Source organism: Chlorocebus sabaeus, chromosome 20, assembly GCF_047675955.1.
Source record: "Chlorocebus sabaeus isolate Y175 chromosome 20, mChlSab1.0.hap1, whole genome shotgun sequence".
Classification (NCBI taxonomy): domain Eukaryota; kingdom Metazoa; phylum Chordata; class Mammalia; order Primates; family Cercopithecidae; genus Chlorocebus; species Chlorocebus sabaeus.
This window is the reverse complement of record NC_132923.1, coordinates 94,226,699-94,251,613: the sequence shown is the minus strand read 5'-3', so window position 1 is coordinate 94,251,613 and position 24,915 is coordinate 94,226,699. Positions and strand designations below refer to the sequence as shown.

General features: G+C 43.3%; 1 protein-coding gene across 2 annotated transcripts; it reads left to right on the top strand.

Moving 5' to 3' along the window:
- Nucleotides 1-3,331: 3,331 nt before the first annotated feature.
- Nucleotides 3,332-23,353, top strand: ERMAP (erythroblast membrane associated protein (Scianna blood group)). 2 transcript variants are annotated; one of them, XM_007979139.3, is made up of 11 exons: nucleotides 3,332-3,447; nucleotides 8,196-8,285; nucleotides 8,520-8,867; nucleotides 13,094-13,210; nucleotides 13,784-13,816; nucleotides 15,476-15,508; nucleotides 17,255-17,275; nucleotides 18,396-18,416; nucleotides 18,515-18,541; nucleotides 18,633-18,659; nucleotides 20,896-23,353. In XM_007979139.3, the coding sequence occupies exons 2-11, from the start codon at nucleotides 8,201-8,203 to the stop codon at nucleotides 21,609-21,611; spliced, it is 1,428 nt and encodes a 475-aa protein (XP_007977330.3). In that variant the 5' UTR covers nucleotides 3,332-3,447; nucleotides 8,196-8,200; the 3' UTR covers nucleotides 21,612-23,353. The 2 variants fall into 2 exon arrangements, with proteins under 2 accessions (XP_007977330.3, XP_037853957.2); XM_037998029.2 differs by lacking the exons at nucleotides 15,476-15,508; nucleotides 17,255-17,275; nucleotides 18,396-18,416 and having other exon boundaries at nucleotides 3,344-3,447.
- The last annotated feature ends 1,562 nt before the right edge of the window (nucleotides 23,354-24,915 follow it).

Genomic DNA, 24,915 nt, shown 5'->3' with positions numbered 1-24,915 from the left:
TTTGATACAAAAATATTACTGAGAAGAGTAGCACTGCTTTATATAAATCGTTTTTTAAAAATTAACTAATTAAATTTTTTTTTTTTTTTTTTAAGACGGAGTCTCACTCTATTGCCCAGGCTGGAGTGTGGTGGTGTGATCTTGACTCACTGCAACCTCCACCTCCCAGGTTCAAGCAATTCTTGTGCCTCAGCCTCCTGAGTAGCTGGGATTATAAGCGTGTGCCACCATGCCTGGGTAATTTTTGTATTTTTAGTACAGACAGGATTTCGCAATGTTGACCAGGATGGTCTTGAATTCCTGACCTCAGGTGACCAGCCTAGCTCAGCCTCCCAAACTGCTGGGATTACAGGCATAAGCCACCATGCCCTGCCCTGATTAATTTTTAATTGACACATATGGTACATATTTATGGGGTACAGAGTAATATTTTGACATATACAATGTGTAGATCAGATCAGGGTCATTATCGTATTCATCATCTCAAATATTTATCATTTCTGTGTTTTGGGGACATTCAATATTCTTTCTTCTTTATTTGAAACTACATAATATATTATTGCTAACTATGGTCATCCTACAGTGCTACAAAACACTAGAAGTTGTTCCTCCTACCTAGCTGTAATTTTGTGTTATTGAAGAAATCTCTCCCTATTCTCCCCTTCCCTCTCCAGCCTCTAGTAACCTCTATTCTGCTTTTCACTTCTATAAGATTAAGTTTTTCTTTTTCTTTTTTTTAACATCTAACTATGAGTGAGAACGTGTGGTGTTTAACTTTTTGTGCCTGGCTTATTTCACTTAACGTAATGTTTTCTAGTTCCATCCATGTCACTTTGAATGATGGGATTTTATTCTTTTTAATGGCTATAAATATTTTAGATGTCTGGCTTAATAGAAGACAGCTGTATTCTCAAGCCAGCTATATCTTTCAATCTGCTGCAGTATGTTTTGTGGTTGAAGTGTACACAATTGGAAAAGGAGCATTTCAATAGCTTTTTCAGACAATCAGGATATTCTTTGATAAGACACCAAAACTCAGCAAGTGGAAGTTTTTTAAAGCTTAGTTATGACATGAAATCTGAAACCATAGCAATGACCTTTTTATACTCTATTACAGCAACACTCACAGTTTTTTTCTTGCATTTTGAATGAATGTGTTACCCATGCAGGGTTTTCTCAACACACCCATTGATCATTTGGAAATTGCTGGGTCGCTGAGTTATGCAGATCTTCTAAATGTTGACACATTTCATTATGCAGCATCAAAAAATCACATTTATTTATTTATTTTGAGACAGAGTCTGGCTCTGTCACCCAGGCTGGAGTGCAGTGGCACGATCTCGGCTCACTGCAAGCTCTGCCTCCCAGTTTCACGCCATTCTCCTGCCTCAGCCTCCCGAGTAGCTGGGACTACAGACATGTGCCACCATGCCCAGCTAATTTTTTGTATTTTTAGTAGAGACGAGGTTTCACTGTATTAGCCAGGATGGTCTCAATCTCCTGACCTCGTGATCCGCGCCTCAGCCTCCCAAAGTGCTGGGATTACAGGCGTGAGCCACTGCGCCCGGCCAAAAAATCACATTTCTTAATATCAATACCAATCTCATCAGAAAAGTCTTTTGCTATCGTGAGGGTATCAAGCCCATAACAGCACATAAAAATTTTCCAAAATTCTAATTTTTGCTCAAAAGATTGAATTTTCTCATTGACAACAAACACTGTCAATTGCTTTTCTTGAAGTGACAGGTGCACTTGACTCATCTGGAGAAAATGCCTGCCAAATACCCAAGGCTGAATAACGATACCTTGTCTTTCAGCTGTACTTTCAGGTAAGAAGGGTGCTCCATGAGTCAAGTGATTACTTCAGCTCACAATCACTTAAGGTTTTTTCCTCGAGAAGGTCATCATACTTTGATATGCAGCGTAACTGTTTACGCATCCTTCCCATTTTGTCACACAAAGTATTAAAAAAAATGTGTATCTAAGAGTTGAGGTTTAATAAAATGTGTAACTTCTACTACAGTTTGGTGCCACTTGCTGATTTGTGCTAGCTGTTTTACCCACTATTGCTTTTGCAGTGTCCTTGAAGATGTCAACACCATGAAGAAGGCAAATAACATCTTTATTATGATGAATGTAGTTTTAACCTGGCTGATAGGACCTCAGGGACTTCCAGGGTTTGTGGACCACACATTAAGAACTGGTGCTCTAGAGAAATTCTTGCACATATGAGCAGGAAATATCTATCAAGAATGTGCAGGGCAGTACTGTTTATAAAAGCAAAAGCCTGGAAACAACCCACATTTCTATCATTAAGGGACAAGAGAAACTGTTGGTAGATTTATATAATGGTCTACTATATAGCAGTGAATGACTATCCAGGTGAAACCACCTGGATTAATTTCAGTGTCTTAATTTGTACACCCCCAGAACAGAGTGTGAGGTGTGAGACAAGTCCTTCAGTTCAAGAGTGTATTCAGGAAACAGAAATGGGAGTGAGCAAAAAAGGAAGAAAAGTCAATAAAAGGTGCAGTATGGAACTACTTAGCACTCTGAACCACTGTGCTCAATCCCATTGGGAACACTCGGAGGAATCACATCGAATGCAGCTCAGAGCTGAAGGTGCAAGGCTGGAGCATTTTGTCTTGACTCCTCTCACTGTTATTTGTATCTCCGAGGTGTTGTGGGCCACCACAGATGTCTGCTAGACCCAAAAGCTAATGTTGAATAAAAAGGGAATCATTGGGAATTATGTACAATGGGCTCCATTTTTATAAAGTTCAAACGACATAAAAATGTATAAGGTATTGTTAGTGATATAATTATGGAGATTATGAATATGTAGTTAAGGATATTATGAAAGCAAGACAGGCGGGAAGCGTTTATCACATGTTGAAAAACAGCAAACTTGCTTGTCAGAAGGCACATGTCAGGGTGTAGCTGGAGATAAAGACAGTGAGTTAAAGAAGGTGGCTAATTGGTAGATGTCTTTGAAACCAATCTTCCAATTTACTGTGATTTGAAAAGTAAAGGGGAAGGTTTTCAGAAAGAATGTGATAGGATCAAAATGCATCAAAGGGAATTACTATTGGCAGCATTGGAGGAAAAGGGAGCGGAGGGGCAAAAGTCCCTTATACCCAGTCAGTCATACTCAGTGGTTCCCTCACTTCTGGGAGCCTCCTCTTTGCTCTGTTCTTTTATCAGAGGCAGACAGACAGGGTGTGGCTTGCTGGTTTACAGGGACAGCTAGAAGGGAGTTCTGTGGGGGCAGAGAGAGCTCTGGCCTCTCATATTTCATAAAATATGAACTTTTCCCGGCCCACATCCCTAGGCCTTCCTGATGCACCTGCCTGCTCCCTGGTCTCGCTGCATGGGGAAGGAGAGTTCCCAGCTTGCAAACTCCAGCTTTGCCTGTGAGAGGAACAAGCATCCCTGATCCAGAAGGTGGTGAGTTCTCCCCTCTCTCTTCATGCTTTTTAGTCCTTTAACTTTCTCAGGATCCTCAGGTTCAGTAGAGAAATAATCCCCTTTTCTCCCTACACACAAGAACATTTTCAAGGGTGAAATGGGGCAGCTGTTAACTATCACTAAAGAAACACAGAAGGAGACAAGTGACAAGAGAGCTAGACGGGTTTTGTTGAAGGACTCTTATTTAAGTAGTATTGTCATCATTATTAAACTACAGCCAACATTTATTTAGCTGTTACTATTTGCTGGACCCTGTGCTGTATGCTTTTAGTCTGATCATTTGCAGATTTGCAGGGTCATATTAAACTGCTTGGGATTGTCAAGAGAACATCTGTTACAATCTTTTTTCTGATTTAGAAGTTTTAAAAATTAAACTGTTTCAAACTTCAAATGTAAACAACTGCCTAGGGGAAAATGTTTCCAACATGTGTAGTGGAAAAAAATGGTTAGTATATGAAGAATTTTGCAAGCCATTAAGAGATAAATGTCCTAATAGAAAAAAGAACAAATTACATAGACAGGTAATTGACAAAGTCCAAATAACAGGTGAGTAATCAAAGAAATACAAATTGAGATGAAACACCATCAAATTAAAAAAAAAAGAGAGATGGCATTTTGTTACTCATCAAATTTGCAAATTTTTTTTTAAATGATAATATCCAGTGATGGTAAAGTTGTGGGAAAACAAGAAATTTCATATGATACTTTGGTAAATTGATATGACTTTCTGGAGAGCAATTTGTCAGTGCAGATGAAAAGTCTTCCCATTTTAAAGATGGGAAACTCAAGGCCTAAGAATCTAAGTGACTTGCTTAAAGTTACAAAGTCACAGCCGGGCGCGGTGGCTCATGTCTGTAATCCCAGCACTTTGGAAGGCCGAGGTGGGCAGATCATGAGGTCAGGAGTTTCAGACCATCCTGGCCAACATGGTGAAACCCAATCTGTACTAAAAATACAAAAATTAGCTGGGCGTGGTGGTGCACGCCTGTAGTCCCAGGTACTCGGGAGGCTGAAGCAGGAGAATTGCTTGAACCTGGGAGGCGGAGGTTGCAGTGATCTGAGATCGTGCCACTGCACTTCAGCCTGGTGGCAGAGCGAAACTCCATCTCAAAAAAAAAAAAAAGTTACAAAGTCACAGAGCAGTAAGGGACCAAGCCAAGACTAGGACTAAGCCCTCTGATTCTAGCCCTCAATCCACTGCCACTTATAGCAATGTTTATAATAGCCATGTATTGGAAAACAACCTAAATATCCACAATATAGAATTATTTTAAAGCTTTTACATCTTATATCCTAATTTCTAAAATTCTGTGTCCATGACGGAATCCTAAAGTCATGGAAAGAAGATTTGATTGCTTTGGGAAATGCACATAATGTTGCATTATGTGAAATTGGTGAAAATATCAGGTATCAAAACAGTGTATAAGTATTTATTTATTTATTTAAGACAGGGTCTTGCTCTCTTGTCCAGACTGGAGTGCAGGGGTGCGATCATGGCTTACTGCAGCCTCAACCTCCTGCGCTCAGGTGATCCTCCTACCTCAGCCTCCCAAGTAGCTGGGACCACAGGCACACACCACCATAGCCAACTGATTTCTTTTTGTATTGTTTGTAGCAATAGGGGTTTGCCATGTTGCCCAGGCTGGTCTCAAACTCCTGGGCTCAAGCAATCTTCCTGCCGCTGCCTCTCAAAGTGCTGGGATTATAGGCGTAAGCCATTGTGCCCAGTCATGGTGGTTTTTTTTTTTTTTTTTTTACAAAAAGTTATGTACATGCATAGAAATAATATTTGTAGAAACATTATCTTTGGGTGGAGGAATTACAGATGATTTGAAATTTTTGTCCTTGTTTTGGATCATTTCCAGATTTTCCTACAATAAGTAAGATAGAAAAAGCCCCAAACTGTGGCATATACATTGAACTTTAGGAAGTGAAATCGTATTTTATATTTGTTGGGGAAAATGTCTTTGTAAAGGGGTTCCATGATAATCACTCTGTAAAGTGAGGTGGTCATTTGCTCATTTTGTAACTCATGATACAGTGCTATGCAGGCATGCATTCATTCATCTGTTTATTCATTATGAATGAATGTTATTCATGCATCTGTTAATGTTTTACATTCTATCTGCTTCCAGAAAGGATCCTGGCAATTCACTTGCATGGTACCCTGAAGTGTGTATGATTGCCTTTCCTGTTCTAAGTGTAAAAGAGAATAATACCTACTTTTCTGAGATGTTGTCAGTACTGAAGACAATATATAGAGAGAACCAACAAATGCAATAAATAAGAACTGTTATTGATTTAGAGCAATATCATCATTTGGAAACATATTTATGATTTAGTGTTAATTCACAGCCATTAATACTATGTTGACTACTGTAATATTGATATATTACGTGTTAGGAGAGATGGAGGAAGGGGCCATCCTGGCAAACTAGATTAGAAGAATAAATCCTAGAGGTCAGTATGGTGACCAGATGGTTCTTACATCTGTGTAAGAAAATATGAAATAAAGGACCTGGTAGCACGTCTTACATAGAGTGACAATCTAACAGAAGGACTTCATTTGGTTTTTATTTCCAGCATCTGGTGCAAATCATTTTACATGTGTTTTCTTTGATCCCTACTATAACCCTATCTATGAGGTAGGTACTATTATTAACTCCATTTCATGTGCGAGCAAGAGGAGGTTTGGAGAAGTAAATTAACCTGTCTAAGGCCACCAGCTAGGAAATGGCGGAGCCAGGAATTGAACCCAGGCTGACTCTAGAGCTCATTCTTTTTATTTATTTATTTTTTGAGACAAGGTCTTGCTCTGTCACCCAGGTTGGAGTGCAGTGATACAATCACAGCTCACTGCAGCCTTAACCTCCCAGACTCAAGTAATCCTCCCACTTCAACCTCCTGAGTAGCTAGGACTACAGGTGCGTGCCACCATGCTAAGCTAATTTTCTTTTATTTTTTGTAGAGATGGAGTCTCACTATGTTGCCCAGGCTAGTCTGTAACTCCTGAGCTCAAGTGATCCTCCTACCCTGGCCTCCCAAAAGTGCAGGGTTATAGGCATGAGCTACCATGCCCAGCCTAGAGCTTACCCTCTTAACCACTTCATAGATTGTCTGAATCTTAGAATATGGGTCCATAGACTTCTCCTCCTATTCGATTTCAGGCAGCCTTGGGTTAGCTTGGAGCTCTGTGTCACTCCGGGCATGTCTACCCAGGCAGGGTGTGCTTCAGAGTCACTAGAAAGTTGAGGGGTTTTGGAAATAACTCCAGGAAATCCTGGGCCCTACTTCCACCTTCAACCATACTTGATAAAATAGAGAGCTTTTCTCATTTACTCCACTTCTCTTGTCCAGTTTTTGAGTAGCTAGTAACCTATAGGAAAGTGGGTGGGACAGTCACAAAAAAATGTGTCCTAATGTGATCCTAACCTCACTATGGCCTGGTGCTATGTTGTCATTTGATTAGAGGGGTATGTTGTATAAAATATGATTTAAAGAAATACAAGAACAACCCTAAACCAATGTGCTTTTTGCCGTGAGAAAACAGAATTGGGTTTTCAAAATGAGAATGTGTTCAATACTAGCTTCATCTTCAGTTTCCCAGTCTCCCTTTGACACGTCCTCTGTGTGTCATGACCTTTTCCATGACCTTCAGGGACTGGGCCTGCTGACTCATACAAAAGCCTCCTCTTTGGAAAGGATTTGAACCTTGGAGAGAATTTAAGAGATGAGTTGCCTTTTCCTAGAGCATTTACATTTTAAACTTTATCCTCACTTGTGGCATGAGAGATTCTGTTTCCTGCTAAAGCAATTTCAGGCAGTAGCAAATAGGTGGGAAAAGAGCTTTACAGGAGGAAATCCTTTAGGGTCTCCCTGTGGTTCATGCACGCAGTCATCTGAACCTGCTAGGGATAATTTTCCTCACTTAGTTAGTAGTAATAACAACAACTACACACTTATGAGCACTTGTTCTGCCAGGCATTTGTGGCCAGTGCTTGGCAGGCAGTATCTCTTTGAACCCTCACACTCATCTGTGAGGACAGTTCCCCTTTATAGATTAAGAACCCGAGGCCCAGAGATGTTATGCAACCTTCCTAGGGACACAGAGCTAGTAATAGGCAGAGCTAAGATTTGAACCCAGGTCTTTGTAGTGCCAGACCCTGAATGTGTACGATTAGTGCCTTCAGGATGACATGGAGGGACCTCACTGCCTTGATCTGTTATTTGTCAAGAGTCAAACTTGAAAAGGCTGTCCAGGGAAACCTCCAGGCTGCATCTTGGGCAAAGATTGGCTTGAAACAGGCACTTCCCAAGCCTGGCCTTGGACACTAACTGTAAAAAGAGGCCATTACTGGTGTTTCTTTGGTTAGTTCTGGGTATAAGTTCTGGATCCTCACACATCTCATCTGCACCGTCATCCTCACTCACGGCATTTAGAGACTTAACACGCCAGCCTCCGTGTGAGCATTCACCTCTTTCAACCCTCACCATAATCCCACAAGGAGGCACAGTTCTTATACCCATTTTGGAGATGAAGAAACACAGTCTCAGAGAAGTTCGGTCACAATATCACAAGAAGGTAAGTATCAGTGCTGGGACTGGAGCCCCTGCCTTTGTGATCCCAGAGCACCAGCAATACCGTCTCGGCCTCGGCTCCTGGGTTATACCCTCTGTCATGCCAAGCCCATCAGCCCGCCTGTGCTGTCTCCCTCTGTCTGTCCTAGTTCGGATGGAGATGGCGAGTTCTGCTGGCTCCTGGCTCTCTGGCTGCCTCATTCCTCTCCTCTTCCTCCGGCTGTCTGTGCATGTGTCAGGTAGGAGTTTCTGATCCTCTTTCCCTGCCTGGTACATGTGACGTTGGCATCCCCAGAATAAAGAAGCTTGGTTGGAAACATTACGTCTTTTGGGGTTCTGTTCCCCCGGCCCTGGCAATCCTTTCCAGAGTCCTTCCCGGGCTCTGTCAGTCCCCGGGATACCCCCTTCCTCATCCTTTCCCAAGCTTTCTCCTGCCCTCCCTCCCAGTTGGCCTTGTCTCTTTCTTTGTCCAGGCCGCGCAGGGGATGCCAGCAAGTTCCACGTGGCCTTACTAGGGGGCACAGCCGAGCTGCTCTGTCCTCTCTCCCTCTGGCCTGGGACGGTGCCCAAGGAGGTGAGGTGGCTGCGGTCCCCATTCCCGCAGCACTCCCAGGTTGTTCACATGTTCCGGGATGGGAAGGACCAGGATGAAGATGTGATACCGGAATATAAGGGGAGGACGGTGCTGGTGAGAGATGCCCAAGAGGGAAGTGTCACTCTGCAGATCCTTGACGTGCGCCTTGAGGACCAAGGGTCTTACCGATGTATGATCCAGGTTGGAAATCTGAGTAAAGAGGACACCGTGATCCTGCAGGTTGCAGGTTAGAATGGGTTTGAGGTGCCTAGGGTCATTTGTGGCAGTTGGGCAAGCCCAGTCAGGACCTACTTTGTCTCTCCATGTCTAGACTTTTTTTTCATTTGCAATGTAGTTTTTACTTGCCAGGACGGCTCAGCCTTACCCAGCCATGTCCATTGATCTCAGCTGAAGCGGTGAAGCTGGCCCAGGCATTTCTGATAAGGAAGGAACTCAGACTTTGGAAAACACTGTACAATGCAGGTCCTGGTTAAATAGGGCTTGGAGGATCAGATAATAGCTTTTCCTCCCTGGGTCATCTTTGTATGCTCCACTATCAAGGAACTCATTACATGGCTGTAAGGAAATGTCTTCAAGGGACAGATCCCCTGCTGTGACAAGGATTTACTTAATGGGTCCTCTCCTGGGGTTCCTGAGAACGTAAAGGGTTAGGAAGGGAAAGACAGTGTTTCTCTCTCTCTCTGTCTCTTTTTTTTTTCTGTTTGTTTTGAGACAGGGCCTTGCTCTGTTGCCCAGGCTGGAGTGCAGTGGTGCAATCATAGGTCACTGTAGCCTCGACCACCTGGGCTCTAGTAATCCTGCCATCTCAGCCTCCCAAGTAGCTGGGACTACAGGTATACTACTATGCCTGGCTAAATTTTTTTTTACTTTTAGTAGAGACAGGGTCTCCCTATGTTTCCCAGACTGCTTTCCAATCCAGCAATCTTCCCCGCTTGGCCTCCCAAAGTGTTGACATTACAGGTATAAGCCACTGCAGCCAGTTGAGAGTGTTCTCAAACTAGCTTCAATGTTTTTTTAAAAAATAGCCTACTGAAAATCAGTCCACCAAAAATCAGTCTACCAATATTTTAAAAAATCAGTCAACCAACCCAAACCCAACTCAACCCAACCCAAAACATGTCTTTGCATTTGCTTGAATGACACTGGCTTCACATGGTCACATGCTGATTATCTTTTGGTCCTAATTTGAAGTTGCACACCATGAAGTGGGGATGAATCAATTACTTTAAAACACTCAGTAGTTGGTAGACAGACTTTCCAAAGTTGGAGTCCTTTGGGGTGAAAAGTAATTTTTTTTTTTTTTTGAGATGGAGTTTCGCTCTTTTTGCCCAGGCTGGAGTGCATTGGCACAATCTTGGCTCACTGCAACTTCGCTTCCTGGGTTCAAGTGATTCTCCTGCCTTAGCCTTCTGAGTTAGCTGGGATTACCGGTGCCTGCCACCACAGCTGGCTAATTTTTCTTTTTTCTTTTTTTTTTTTTTTTTTTTGAGACGGAGTTTCGCTCTCATTGCCCAGGCTGGAGTGCAATCTTGACTCACCACAACCTCCACCTCCCAGGTTCAAGGGATTCTCCTGCCTCAGCCTCCTGAGTAGCTGGGATTACAGGCATGTGCCACCACGACTGGCTAATTTTTGTATTTTTAGTGGAGGCGGGGTTTCTCCATGTTGGTGAGGCTGGTCTCAAACTCCCAACCTCAGGTGATCCACCCGCCGCGACCTCTCAAAATGCTGGGATTACAGGCATGAGCCACCATGCCTGGCTGAAAAGTAATTTTTAAAAGGGGACTGAGATGCCCAAAGGCATCTGAATCATGTGATACAGTTATTGCTATGGGTGAATTTTTAAATGTCTGAGAATAAAGCTAGAGATTGGCTTATCCTACTGGGAGGAGTGTGGGGAGAGGGTGGAGAGAGGACAGACATTCAAGTTTCATTAACAGCTGCCCCTGTTCATCACAGGAGGTTATGGGGGAAGAGGGCTTTGGCTGGGACCACACCCTGGCGGAGGCCCTGCTGATGTGTAGATAGGTGGGATGGTTCCCAGAGCCTTGGGCCAAGTGGAGAGAACCTTAAGGCAGGGTACTTCCATCCCTGTCAGAGGCCCACTCTCTGGAAAAGCTGGGCTCTTCCAAACAGCGGTGTCTAGCAGAGTCAGGGACAGCACACTGGGGAATGTGTCCTAAACCATCCGCAAAATGGCCTTTGGCCAAGAGAAGACCACAGCCGCAGTCATAGCAAGTAAAAGCTGGGGCAGAAACAGGTTTGAAGGCTGTGGTTCCAGAAAAGAAACTCCTACCCTAGTAGGAAGTTTTCGAGGAATTTTCAATTTTTTATATTCTAGGAATAAAGCATGTATATTGTAGAAAATTTGAAAAAAATCCAAAATACTTAAAGGAAACTGAAAAATGGCCTATAATAGCTTAAATTAGAGAGGACTGCTGCTAACATTTTTGTATCTTTCTTGTAAGACTTTATTGTGTATATGTATCTCTGAGCATGTATATGTTTATGCATGTGTATTCTTGTGCCCAGGATTTTTTTCCAGTTATGATGTCATGAGCATTTGGTTTTTTTGCCCATGTCCCTAAGTAATATGATTTTAAGGGCTGCATAGTATTTTACTATGTGGCTATAGAATAATAAAATTAATCAAAGCCCTGTTTTGGGGCATCTGGATGCTTTCCAAATATTCCTCATATTATAATTAAGAGTGCAATGAACATCTTTGAGCATATTTTGGAAAGTGATTTTGATTTTTTTTTTTTTTTTTTTTTTTTAGAATGTGCTTCTGGAAGTAGAATTAATGGATCAAAGGGTTCAAACCTTTTATTTATTTTTTCTTTTTTATTTATAATAAAGATGAGGTCTCACTATGTTGCCCAGGCTGGTCTCAAACTCCTGAGCTGTAGTGATCCTCCTGCTTCAGCCTCCCAAAGTGCTAGGATTACAGGTGTGACTCACCACACCTGGCCTGAACCTTTTAATGATCCTTGAAACAAACTGGAGACCAGCCTGGCCAACATGGCAAAACCCTGTCTCTACCAAAAATATACAAAAATTAACCGGGCATGGTGGCATGTGTGTGTAATCCCAGCTACTTAGGAGGCTGAGTGCTTTATATGACTGACCTCTTTAAATCTCTCCAAACTTCAGAGATAAGGAGTCCTGTCATGCACACCTTTTACAGATGAGGAACACTGGGCTTGGAGGGGCTCAGTCTCCTGCTTCAGGTCACACAGCATTGAGCAAGGACACACCCCCGGCTTAGGCTCCTAACCACTTCTACCCATAGCCCGCTTCTGCTCATTTCTTCTCCTCTATTTCCTCTTTCTTTTCCCCTTTCTCTCCTGCCTAGGCTTCAGGCCTACTGCTGTAGCATGGTAGAAATTGCTTTGCCCCTGTCACAGTGCTCAGGGCAAACAAAGAGGTTGCTGCCTGCTCTTCTAGCGCAGAGTGGGTACTGACAGGCGTAAACAGGCAGGTGCTCCTGGGAAGACTGCAGGTGCGTAGTGAGGAGAATGCTTTCAGTCTTCTGAAGTCCCTGGCTTATTTTTCCATGGAATTATAGGGCAGGATGAGATTGTGGTCAAGAAGTTTGTTTAAGTCATCATCTTGAGGCAGGACCATCGAAACCATTCCCGGGAGAGGAACATCTCAGTTATCTTTTTTTTTTCTTGAGATGGAATTTCACTCTTGTCACCCAGGCTGGAGTGCAATGGCGTGACCTTGGCTCACTGCAACCTCTGCCTCCCGGGTTCAAGGGATTCTCCTGCTTCAGCCTCCTGAGTAGCTGGGATTACAGGCACCCGCCACCACACCTGGCTAATTTTTTCTTTTTTTGAGACAGAGTCTTGCTGTGTTGCCCAGGCTGGAGTACAGTGGCGCCATCTCGGCTCACTGCAAGCTCCGCCTCCCGGATTCACGCCATTCTCCTGCCTCAGCCTCCTGAGTAGCTGGGACTACAGGCGCCCACCACCATGCCTGGCTAATTTTTTGTATTTTTAGTAGAGACGGGGTTTCACTGTGTTAGCCAGGATGGTCTCGATCTCATGACCTTGTGATCTGCCCGCCTTGGACTCCCAAAGTGCTGGGATTACAGGCATGAGCCATCACACCTGGCCCCCACACCTGGCTAATTTTTGTATTTTTAGTAGACACGGAGTTTCCCCACATTGGCCAGCTAGTCTTGAACTCCTGATCTCAGATGATCCTCCTGCCTCTGCCTCCCAAAGTGCTGGTATTACAGGTGTGAGCCACCATTCCCAGCCTCAGTTATCTTTAATGCCATCCAGGGCTTGAGTTATCACGAGAAGCAAAGAGCCTCTTGGCTGGAGGTCTCTCCCTAGAGGTGATGGAGACAGGTGGGATGTGCCGGAGCCGCCTGCCATCTGAGGCATGCCAGAAACTCTTGGACATCTCCCTGATGTCAGTCGTTGGTGGTTTCTGTTTCAGCCCCATCTGTGGGGAGTCTCTCCCCCTCAGCAGTGGCTCTGGCTGTGATCCTGCCTGTCCTGGTACTTCTCATCATTGCGTGCCTTTGCCTTATCTGGAAGCAAAGAAGATCAAAAGGTAATTAAGTGGTAAGGGAGCTCAGGCTGGTGGGAAGTGGGACTGTGACTGCTCTGGGAAAGGGCCAGACGGAAGTAGATGTAGACATGACACTTGTCCATAGGTTGGGGACCCTGCAAGCTGGCTGGGAGAAAGCTGGTAGAGCCGTGCTGTGGGGACACACATTGCAAAGGGAGTTCAATAAACTGCAGAAAGGCCCCTTGGCAGAGCTGTAAATTCTCATCCTTTGAAAAATTAGAAAATAACCGACTATGCCAGCCTTCTGATTAAGAAATTAATTACAGCCTTTTAATAAAGAAATCCAATTATATCCATTGGATAAGACTCTCATAAAAAATGGTCACATTTCACAGGCTCTCAGGGCTGCAAGGGACTTTGAAAGTCACAGTCACATAATCCAACACTCCTCCCCTTATCTGATGGTTTGAAGACTCTGTAATCCTTTCAAATGCCAGCTTACCTGTAGTGACAAGGAGTCAGTCCTACTCAGGCAGCTTGGTGCATCTTGGGACACTTGTGCCTGTTAGAAAAAGGCCTTCCTAAGCTGAGCTGACATTTCTCTCTCCCTTTTAGAGAAACTTCTCTATGAACATGTGACGGAGGTGGGTAAGTGTTCTTGGCTGGGGGGCAGGGGAAATGTTTATTTTGTTGTTAATTTCTGTACCCCCATACTCACTAACCTGGATTCTGTTTCTGAAAATTCCATTATCTGCTATCCTTGATGATGGTGGCAATGTCTAAATCCATTGCTTCCAGTGTTTACTGCCTCTTACTTGTAATAGCTTGCCTTCCTGTATGTTTCATGAGTTTTGCCTGTGAGCTCATTGCTTGATCTTATTCTGTGGGAGTTGAGTAGGTTGAACATGGGGGAAGCTTTTATTTGTTCAACAAATACTTGATAATTATCTGCTAAATGCCCTGGACAATACTAGATTCTGGGGATAAAATAGTGAGTAAAAGCAGACAGATTTTTGCCCTCCTGGAGCTTTCAGTGTAGTCAGGGAGATGAGATGAATTAAATAGTTACACAAATAATGTGTACAAATGCTACACAAGAAAGCTTCTGGTTCTGTGAAGGCTATGACCAGAACGAACTAACCAAGCTTGAGGGTTGAGGGTGTGAAGTTTGTCCTGAATGACTAGAAGTCATGAGTGAAGAGGGAGTGGAAAACCATCCACCGCAGAAAGAACGGCTTCAGAGAGAAGCATGGTCGGGGAAAGCAGCACTCACTGGGGAGCTGAGGAGGTACAGAAGCGAGGGGAAAAGTGGCAGGGGTGAGGCTGGGGAGCTAGGCAGGGCTGGGCCTCCTGAGGCCTGGTGGGCCACATTCAGGATTTTAGTCATTCTCGGAAGAGCAGTGGTAAAGCAAGGAATGGGGATATCAGATGGAATTGTGCTTTGAAAAGCTTGGCTGGGTGCAGTGGCTCACGCCTGTAATCTCAGCACTTTGGGAGGCTGAAGAGGGTGGATCACCTGCGGTCAGGAGTTCAGGCCCGGCCTGACTAACACGGCGAAACCCTGTCTCTCTTAAAAATACAAAAATTAGTGGAGCATGGTGGTACATGCCTGTAATCCCAGCCACTCAGGAGACTGAGACAGGAGAATTGCTTGAACCCCAGAGACGGAGGTTGCAGTGAGTTGAGATCATGCCACTGCATTCCAGCCTGGGCCAAAGAGGAAGACTCTGGTTTTTTTTTTTTTTTTTTAAAAAAAACAAAAAAAACCAAAACTGGCTGGGCACAGTGGCTCACGCCTGTAATCCCAGCACTTTGGGAGGCTGAGACGGGCAGATCACGAGGTCAGGAGATTGAGACCATCCTGGCTAATATGGTGAAACCTCATCTCTACTAAAAATACAAAAAAATTAGCTGGGCATGGTGGTGGACACCTGTAGTCCCAGCTACTTGGGAGGCTGAGGCAGGAGAATAGTGAACCTGGGAGGCAGACCTTGCAGTGAGCCGAGATGGTGCCACTGCACTCCAGCCTGGGAGACAGAGCGAGACTCCATCTCAAAAAAAAAAGAAAACGGAACAATTCTCTCTGGCTGCAGTGTTTAGTAGAGACCAGTGGGAGTAAGACAGGATGTGGGAGACAATTTGGGCTGCCATTTCTGTTGTGCAGATGAGAGTTGATTCGAGACCGGATCAGGGAGGTGGAGGTGAAAATAGAGGTGGACACATCCAAGGGCAGGTAAAATCAACAGGAACCAGGGACCCTCAAGGAAGTGGCAAAAAATCTCATTATCTTTTCCTTTCTTCCTCTAGACAATCTTCTTTCAGAGCATGCTAAAGAAAAAGGTAACGATATATAAAGAGTAAGGGGTAGGGAACAAAAAACACATTCTTTATTTTCTATGTAAATGTTGACAGTCATTATTATAAGTCTATTATTATAATACTGTACACACATGCACACATATACTCTCCATTGATATTACTGGAATTTAGTTTGCAATGTCAAGGGGCTGTGGAGCTGGTGGCAGTGGGTGAGGAGGTGTCTGGGTCAAAATTCATAGGCCTAGATTACCATAAATTCCCTTCATTAGCCTTTCCGCCAGTCATTTTAAAAAGAAGTCTACTTATTATTGAAAAGTATATTAATGTGGTCATATGGGATGTATGGGAATTTCAAGAATCCACACAACCTTTGCAGAGAGAGAGGTGGTATGATACAAAGGAAGGGTTGCAGGCTCTGGGGTCAGTGACACCTCAGATCATTGGTCTGCCACTTACTGGCCTTGAATAAGTCACTTTACTGCTCTGGGTTTTGGTTTCCTCATCATCAAAATGCAGATAACTTCCCCTTACCCGATTGTTTTCAGTGTTAAAACAGGCAACCTTAAAAAAAAAAAAAAAAGAAACCTGTCACAGTGCCTGGAACTCCTTTTCCTTATTGCCATTTTGTCTTCATTAATTGGACATTTACTGTGGGCCACTGAGGGTCAAAGTTGGACACCTTGTTGAAGTCTATCTGGGAAGACAAGTCACTGGCTCAGATGACTCCAGATTCAATTATTTCAGCATCTCCTCTCTTCCCTCCTTACATCTCCTCCAACCCGGTACAAGTGTGGCATGTATCTGGCAGACACTGGCTGTTCTGCTCAAGCAGGGAGGGAACAATGTGGGGTGAGGGCGAGGGCCTCCGACTCAGAAATCAGACAGACTTAGATTGAATCCCACCTTCTTGGTCACTTACTAGTTGAAAGACCTTGGGCAAATTTTGTGTCCCTTTGAGCCTCAGACCACCCCCCTAGAAAATGGCAATAATAATTCTAGGCACCTCACATTGTTGAGGATTGAGTGCCTACTTCAGTATAAGCACAGAAGACAGTAAGTGGAAGCTGTTAGTAGTGGAGATAGTGACAATAAACCATAAGCTACTTAGGAGCCGTGTCGTATTCGGCTGCATTTCTTCAATGCCTAATGCCTAATACATGCCTGGCCCTTAGCACGGGGACTGGTGGTGGACTCAGGATGTAGAACTTCAATTGTCCAGCAGGGTAGGGGGAAATGTGGGCCACGTGGCCCTCCAGAGAAGCCGCAAGTACTCCCCGGAAACATATGTCTCATACACATATATCCCCAAATCCTCTGGGACCTCCAATTTGTGAAATTTATAACCTCAGGGGAGTTACTGTAGAGAATAATAAAGCCATATTAACAAGTTCATGCTAGGCCTTTGGCCAGTTTTACATTTAGATACCAGAAACGGTGGGCTATAAAAGGACAGCAGTGCATACACTCATGTACCAGTTACAAACATATAGAAACACTCATGCAGACAGCAGAAATGAAACCAGACAGATGAAAAGGAGGGGAAGGGGAAGGAGGAACCAAAGTCCAGGGCAGGCTGGGTCACTGAGGGAGTGTCACCAGCACCATCAGATTTCTGGGTCTGAACTCTGGGACACAGAGCTGGGACTAGGGACATAGAAGCGTCACCATCATTTTAATCTTCTGGGGTAGAGTGATGAGGCTTCCACAGCCCGAGGAAAAAGAGGCAGGATCTGATCACTCACTCCTCTCTCTCTTTCTGGTTTTTAGGAAAACTCCATAAAGCTCTCAGTAAGTTCTGCTCCTCATCCATGGCACAAGCTCCTTCTGCTGACACCTTTGCTTTAGGATGAGCATCTCAGTTTCACTTCCTGGGGCAGAAGGGAGGGGGTAAGGGTAATTCAAGCCAAGGGGACTGGGGCTTCCTTGGCTCTCCAAGGTCTCTTTTCTCAAGTATTCTCTGCTCCTCTTTCCTACACAACTGTTATTTAGTCTTTAAATTGAAAAATGTTTCACCAAGAAGAGACAGATGCACCTCCCATAGGTGAAGCCATCTGGAAGTCCCTTTTATCACCCAGGCATGAAATTTCCTTAGTTGGGGTCCAAGAGGATGGGATCCTCATTAAACTGAATATGCTGGAGCAGTACTTCTCCATCATTTCATGTGTGAGGACCTCTTTTTATCATTTAAAAAAATCTGGCCAGGTGCAGTGGCTCACACCTATAATCCCAACACTTTGGGAGGCCAAGGCAGGTGGATCACTTGAGGTCAGGAGTTAGAGACCAGCTTGACAACATGGTGAAACCCTGTCTCTATTAAAAATACAAAATTGGCTGAATGTGATGGTGCACACCTGTAATCCCAGCTACTTGGGAGGCTGGGGCAGGAGAATCACTTGAACCTGGGAGGCAGAGGTTGCAGTGAGCCGAGATTGCACCATTGCATTCCAGTCTGAGCAACGAGAGTGAAACTCTGTCTCACAATAAAAATAAAAATAAAAATAAAAATAAATCTGTAGACATGTGACATATCTATGCATTACTATATTGAGAAAATATACAAGATCACAAAGTCCAATACTCAGTGATAGTCTTAAATGAAGTAATATTTCCTACAACATCTACATACATTTATGTTGTCATTACCTGTAGGTGTGAGATGTGTTATTTATTTAGCCTGCAGATAAGGTTTGGCTCACATAGGAATTTGCTGATCCTCTGCAGTATCTCTGGGGATACTCCCATGGTCCACAGCTGGGATCTATTGCTCTTGCAAATTCTTCTGGGGAAGTTCCAGGGTATGGCTATTGAGTATCTATCTGCCCGTGGTTGGGATGGGACTGTGGCATTATGGGAGGGCCTCTATGTAGAGGCCCTCCTTCTGATTTGCCAAATTGTTTTCATTCTTTAGAGAAACTCCGGCGTGAACTGAGTAAGTTTCCCATGTTCTTCTAACTTCCGTATCAACTTATCTCTTGTTGCCCTAATATTTCCAGTGATAGCTCATTCCCCTTGTTTCTTCTTTCATAGAGCTGAAAAGAGCTGCAGCAAACTCAGGTGAGATGCACTTCCTCCACGTTTGACCACCACTCTATGGGAGTTCTTAATGTCTCCAGTGTTTTAATGATCCCTTTTTCTCATTTTTCAGGCTGGAGAAGAGCCCGGTTGCATTTTGGTAAGTTATAACAATCAGATAGATCCACATTTCAGAGCACATCCTCCTTATGGCTTTGTAACCTTAGATTTTGTTTCATTCCTCTGGAATGCATGTCATTTAACATTTTTTAAATCAAATCTGTATATCTGCCTATCAAATTAAAAAAATCTTTGTGATCGATTTTAGGTCGTATTTAGATTTAGAAAGTATCCCCTCTTTTAGAGCGCTGATAAATATTAAGTTTGGTCTTCTTAGGTTTTCTGTGATTTTTGAGATTTTTCCTATGTTTATCGGTTATTTGTATTTCTTCTTTGTGTGACTTTCTGTTCCTGTTCTATTTGGGCTATTTTTTTATTTGTGAGGACTCTTTCTAGATAAAGTATATTAGCTCTCTGTCATATTTGTCACCAATTATTTTTCATTTGCATTTCCTTATAGTATTTTTCTGATACATGCGTGTTTTATTTTTACGTAGTCAAATGCATTCATCTTTTCCTATGTACATGCTTTCAGGTTTGGGAAGTCCTTCCTGTCCCACAACCAGATAAACAGCCACTGCTTCCACCTCTTTCTACACATATGCTTTTTCTTCTTTCTCTGCAGACCAATTTGCTTAGGGGTGGTGATTAAGATTCTCAGAGAAGAAGGGAATGGGTTGAGCAGATGTCCCAACAGTATACATTATGAAAAGATTTGCACCTCTCTTTCAATTTATTCCTAAATAGTTTGCATTTTTTGCTGCTGTTCAAATGGGATCTGTTTTTTTTTTTCACTGCTTTGGGATCTTTATCAATTTTCTAGGCTTTTATCCTTCTCCTGTTCACACCATCTTCCTTCAGGCACAGTACAACGAATTATGAGTTGGCCACTGGAAAGAACTCCAGGTCACCTTGGCTGGCATTCTGGGAACATACAAACCCTTCTGTCTCACATTTACAGTCTGGCTTTTTGCCACCACCTCAACTGCGTACAGACTTAACTCTCCAAGAAGAGCCTGTTTGCTGTATTTCGGGAAGGAAGGAGACTCACTGTGACACTCATAATCCACAATTTTAAGGAAGAATCCTTCTCTCTATATTAACATTTAAAAATAATAATTTAGTCCTACCTACTTGGGAGGCTGCAGTGGGAGGTTCACCTGAGGCCAGGAATTCAAGGCTGTAGTGTGTTATGACTGCATGCCCATGAATACCTACTGCATTCCATCCTGGGCAACATAGTGAGACCCTGCCTCAAATAAAATAAAATAAAATAAAATAAAATAAAATAAAATAAAAATAAAGCAGATAATTATAAGTAATAATTTTAGGTGACAAAAGAACATCATGTACTCACTGTAGGAATGAGGCACTATCTCATTAGTTCATCAAGTCTGCGCAATAGCTCTACAACACAGGTTCTGTTACTATTTCCATTTTACAGATGAGGAAACTAAGGTTCAGAGATGAATAACAAGCCCAAGGTCACATAACTAGCATGTGGCAGAGCTGGGATTCAAATATGCTATGTGGCTACAGGACCTAACATCAAACCCTATATTTATCATCACACATTTGATTCTTTTGGAACATCAAAGACAAAGGTAGTGTCTTACTCTATTTTCTGTTGCTGTAACAGAATACTTGAGACTGGGTAATTTACCTAGGAAAGAGGTTTATTTAGCTTATGGTTCTCGGGGCTGGATGGTCCAAGATTGGGTGACTGCATCTGGTGAAGGCCTTGTGCTACTTCATAGTATGGTAATAGTTGCTTCTGGAAAAACAGAAGGGCAAGTGAGTGCCTGCAAAAGCAGAGAGGAGACAAAGTGCCTGATCTTCTTTATCACAACCCACTCTCCAGAGAAATAAACCCAGTCTTGTGAAAACTGTATTAATCCCTTTGTGAGGGACCAAACACCTCCCACTAAGCCCTACCTCTGAACACCGCAGCAATGAGGGATTAAGGTTCCAACACATGAACTTCTGAGGGACACACTTAACTCACAGCAGGTAGTTATTTCCTAAGGATTAAGGCAGCTTCACAGACAGATGAAAAAGAACTTTTTCTTCTATTACCTAGTAATTGACCAGGAGACCTGTTCTTTGAAAGAGAAAATTCTTTGATTCCAGTACACATGGTGGGGGCGGGAATCCGTGAACTAAAATGGGCTAATGACAGTGATGGCAGACCTAAATATTTTTTTTCCCTCCAAAGCTATCCCCACATCCCTTAAGACCTACGCTTCCAAGCCTCACCTGTCTATGTCTCTTTGCAGTGGCAGTGACCCTGGACCCAGAAACAGCACATCCCAAACTCATCCTTTCTGACGACCAAAGATGTGTAAGGCTTGGAGACAGAAGGCAGCCTGTACCTGACAACCCCCAGAGATTTGATTTCGTCGTCAGCATCCTAGGCTCTGAGTACTTCACAACTGGCTGCCACTACTGGGAGGTGTATGTGGGAGACAAGACCAAATGGATTCTTGGGGTATGTAGTGAGTCAGTGAGCAGGAAGGGGAAGGTTACTGCCTCACCTGCCAATGGACACTGGCTTCTGCGACAGAGTCGTGGGAATGAGTATGAAGCTCTCACATCGCCGCAGACCTCCTTCCGCCTTAAAGAGCCTCCACAGTGTGTGGGGATTTTCCTGGACTATGAAGCAGGAGTCATCTCTTTCTATAATGTGACCGACAAGTCCCACATCTTTACTTTCACCCACAGTTTCTCTGGCCCCCTTCGCCCTTTCTTTGAACCTTGCCTTCACGATGGAGGAAAAAACACGGCACCTCTAGTCATTTGTTCAGAACTACACAAATCAGAGGAATCAATTGTCCCCAAGCCAGAAGGGAAAGGCCATGCTAATGGAGATGTGTCCCTGAAGGTGAACTCTTCCTTACTACCCCCGAAGGGCCCAGAGCTGAAGGATATAATCCTGTCCTTGCCCTCTGACCTTGGCCCAGCCCTTCAGGGGCTCAAGGTTCCTTCTTTTTAGGGATATGCCACATTACCTGCTCCCATCACCACCCAGCCCAGCACCCTGGACTTCAGTCTCCTGGTCCAACCCCATGATTCTGGAACGTCTCTTCTCCTTAACCCAATCCAGACCCTTTTGTGGTTTCTATTTGTACCACTTTTCTCCCAGAACTCAGTTCTGAAGCTTGCCTTTCTTCTAAGGAATTGAAGTTCCCAGTGACCTGAAGGGAGGATTCCTGGAAACCAATCAGTTTAGGTGTAGGTGGAGATGTTGAATATGTGTTACCAAGATATAGCACAGGTTCAGGGGAAAGAGTTCTCTACTCCATGGGTTATTTAGAAGACACTTTCTCTGCCTCATCCTGCCCTCAAGCTTTAGTCAAGAAGTTATGGCCCCCAGTCCCTGACTTCTTACCCCATCAAGGGCTGCTTTTCTCTCTTTCTCTCTCTCAGTTCTGGCCTCTGGCCCCCAAAGTCAGCTTTCTAAAAGCAAGCATGTTTTAGACCACTCACTCTTTCCCTCTTTCTTCAGGAATGAGTTGGGGGAGGAGTAAAACACATCCTTTTCTACTCTCTTAATGCTGTCTACAACGTAGTTTGGTGATATCCAGCGCTAATGTACATGCTTTCAAAAGCTAATCTGCCTGTTGATGATAACTAGGTACAGGGACTTTAAACACAGTTGCTATAATCCTGAAAAGCCTCAGGAGCAATCAGGTTACTGGGAAGCACAGCTGCAGAGAGCTCAGCTGTGTATTGCCTTCTGACTTTGGCCCAGACCTTCAGAGGCTCAGTCTGTTGAGTCTGTTGTGACTGTCTTATGAATCAATCTTTGTGCCAGCCCTTTCTGAGATTCAGAGAGGCCCAACTAGAAAAAGTGGCAGTTTTAACCACCAACGTAGAAGCTTTCTTTTTCCCCACAAGACCATTGTACTGGAATACTTGACTGTGTAGCAAACAGCCTCTTAGGTTGGAGAGTATTGACTTCAAATAGGAAGTTGGTAAACTGGTGTGAGGATGGAATAATGACCTTGATTTTTGGGTGTGTATTGCAGAAGCCTAGTCACTTTTAAGTCACATCACATAATGAGATCTGTGGCCTAATTGTGGAGATGTTGGTTATCAGTTTGCAGATGAATACAGAGTTCTATCCAACAGAAACTGTATCTTTCTGTTTGTCAGAAGTTCTCTGTTAGTTCCTGTATTAGTCAAGGTTTTCCAGAGAAACAGAATCAATATATATGGGGGCAGGGGGGTGGTGGTTATTATAAGGAATTGGCTCACATGATTATGGAGGTGGTTAAATCCCAAGATCTGCAGGGTAAGTCAGCAAGATGGAGTCCCATGAGAGCTGATGGTTTAGTTCCAGTCTGATGGCAGCAGGCTTGACACCAAGGAAGAGCTGATGTTTAATTCAAGTCTGAAGGCAGGGAAAAAAAGCTGATGGCCCTGTCCAAAGGCTATTAGGCAGGAAGAATTCTCTTAGTCAGGGCAGAGTTAGCTCTTTTGTTCTATTCAGGCCTTTAACTGATTCCATGAGGCCCACCCACATTTGGAAGGACAGTCTGCATTACTCAGTCTACTGATTTGAATGTTAATGTCATTGAGAAACACCCTCACAGGAACACTCAGAATAATGTTTGACCAAATAACTGGGCATCTTGTGACCCAGTTAAGTTGATACAGAAGATTAACTATCACAGTGACTCAGTGGAATTGTTTGCTTTTGTACAGTTTTAAAATAAAAGTTTGGTATTTGTGTTTTGGTATGCTGTTATTTTCATTGCCAATGAAGAGTTGTGGGGAAGGTAAGAGATTGGTTTTCAAAGAGCTTTGAGTCCCCCAAGGCAAAGTTTAGCCACCATTCACACTAAAGCCATAGTTTTATTCCCGAGTCTGCTCTCTAGTATTTTATTTTATCAATTTATAAACAAATAGTGTTCATCAGGTACACATATTTCATTTCACTCACCCACATTCAGTTCGAAACATGCGTTCCTGAATATCCCAGTCTTAAAACTAACTCACATTGTCAGCTTGTGGAGGCAGAATACTTACATACATACATATACACATGTATATATGTATGTGGATATATACATATCTATTATATAGGTGCATATGTATATATGTAACATATATGAATGTGTATATGTATGCACAGATACACATATGTATGTATATTCACATGTATGCATGTATATACACATGTATATATTAATGTGTATATGTGTATATGTATATACACATATGTATGTGTATTATACTTGTATATATGTATATACATATCAGTCTACTGATTTGAATGTTAATGTCATCAAGAAATAACCTCAATATAGGTATTATACATACATATAACCTTACAACTATATACAACATATATACATATGTATGTGTATATGTATACACACATACACATGCATGAGTATATATGTATGTATATAAAATATCCTTACAGTAATTCTGCCAGGGATTTTATGGGGGAGGAAGTTGGTACTCCAAATGGCTAGGTGGTAGAGCGGGGTTTTATACTTGATTTATCTAGCTCTGAAGGCAATGCTCCTTGTTCTTTCCACTGAAACATTGTGCAGCTATGAGAAGCCTGTAGTTAGTCTACATATTCCATTAGCCTTTTATTATTTTAAAAAATAAAACCTGAAAAAAATGACATAGTCCTGGATACTTTGGTGATCTTGTTGTGTCTGGATTGATGAATAAGTGTCAGGCTTAATTAGGGATGCATGCAGAACCCGGGAAAATCCCTACTCAGGGACGCTGGGAGACCTGGAGGTTGCTCCTTGGACAGGGTACTTTTCGCTTCTCCGATAAGGAGAATGGGTTATTTTATCTTTAAACTCCCTTCCAGCTCTACCCTCCTTTGATTTTAAGTTATTAAACCTTGAGTGCGGTGCCATACTCTTGGCTTCGTTGGATGTCTACAGGACGGTCAAGGGTTACCAACTCAAAGTAAAGAAGGAACTCTGAGTACGTGCCCCCTTGGAGGTTGTGTAGGTTAGCTATACAGATTCTACAACTTCCCAGACGAGTGGCCCTGAGACTTGGGGTTGAACGCGCGAGCACGGAAGGAAATCCCACCTTAGGACGGAACCCAATCTCTTCAGCTGCGTTCTAAACTTCGCAAATTTTCTCCGAGTCTACGCGCTTCCTTAGGACTACAACTCCCAGCATGCCACGCCGGAGGTCAAAGCTTATTGGCGGTCCCGCTAGGTCGCTTGCGTTGTGGCAGTTATAGTAGCCAATGGAAATAAAGGATTATCTTAAGAAACCAATCCTGGAGTAGTAGGGCGGATCCTTCCTGGGTT

What these genes read in the sequence shown, in the direction of transcription:
- ERMAP (XM_007979139.3), top strand. Translation starts at nt 8,201, where the DNA reads ATGGAGATGGCGAGTTCTGCTGGCTCCTGGCTCTCTGGCTGCCTCATT. An exon ending in CGTGATCCTGCAGGTTGCAG is followed by an intron (nt 8,868 to 13,093) that starts GTTAGAATGGGT and finishes TTTCTGTTTCAG; the next exon opens with CCCCATCTGTGGGGAGTCTC. An exon ending in AGAGCATGCTAAAGAAAAAG is followed by an intron (nt 15,509 to 17,254) that starts GTAACGATATAT and finishes TCTGGTTTTTAG; the next exon opens with GAAAACTCCATAAAGCTCTC.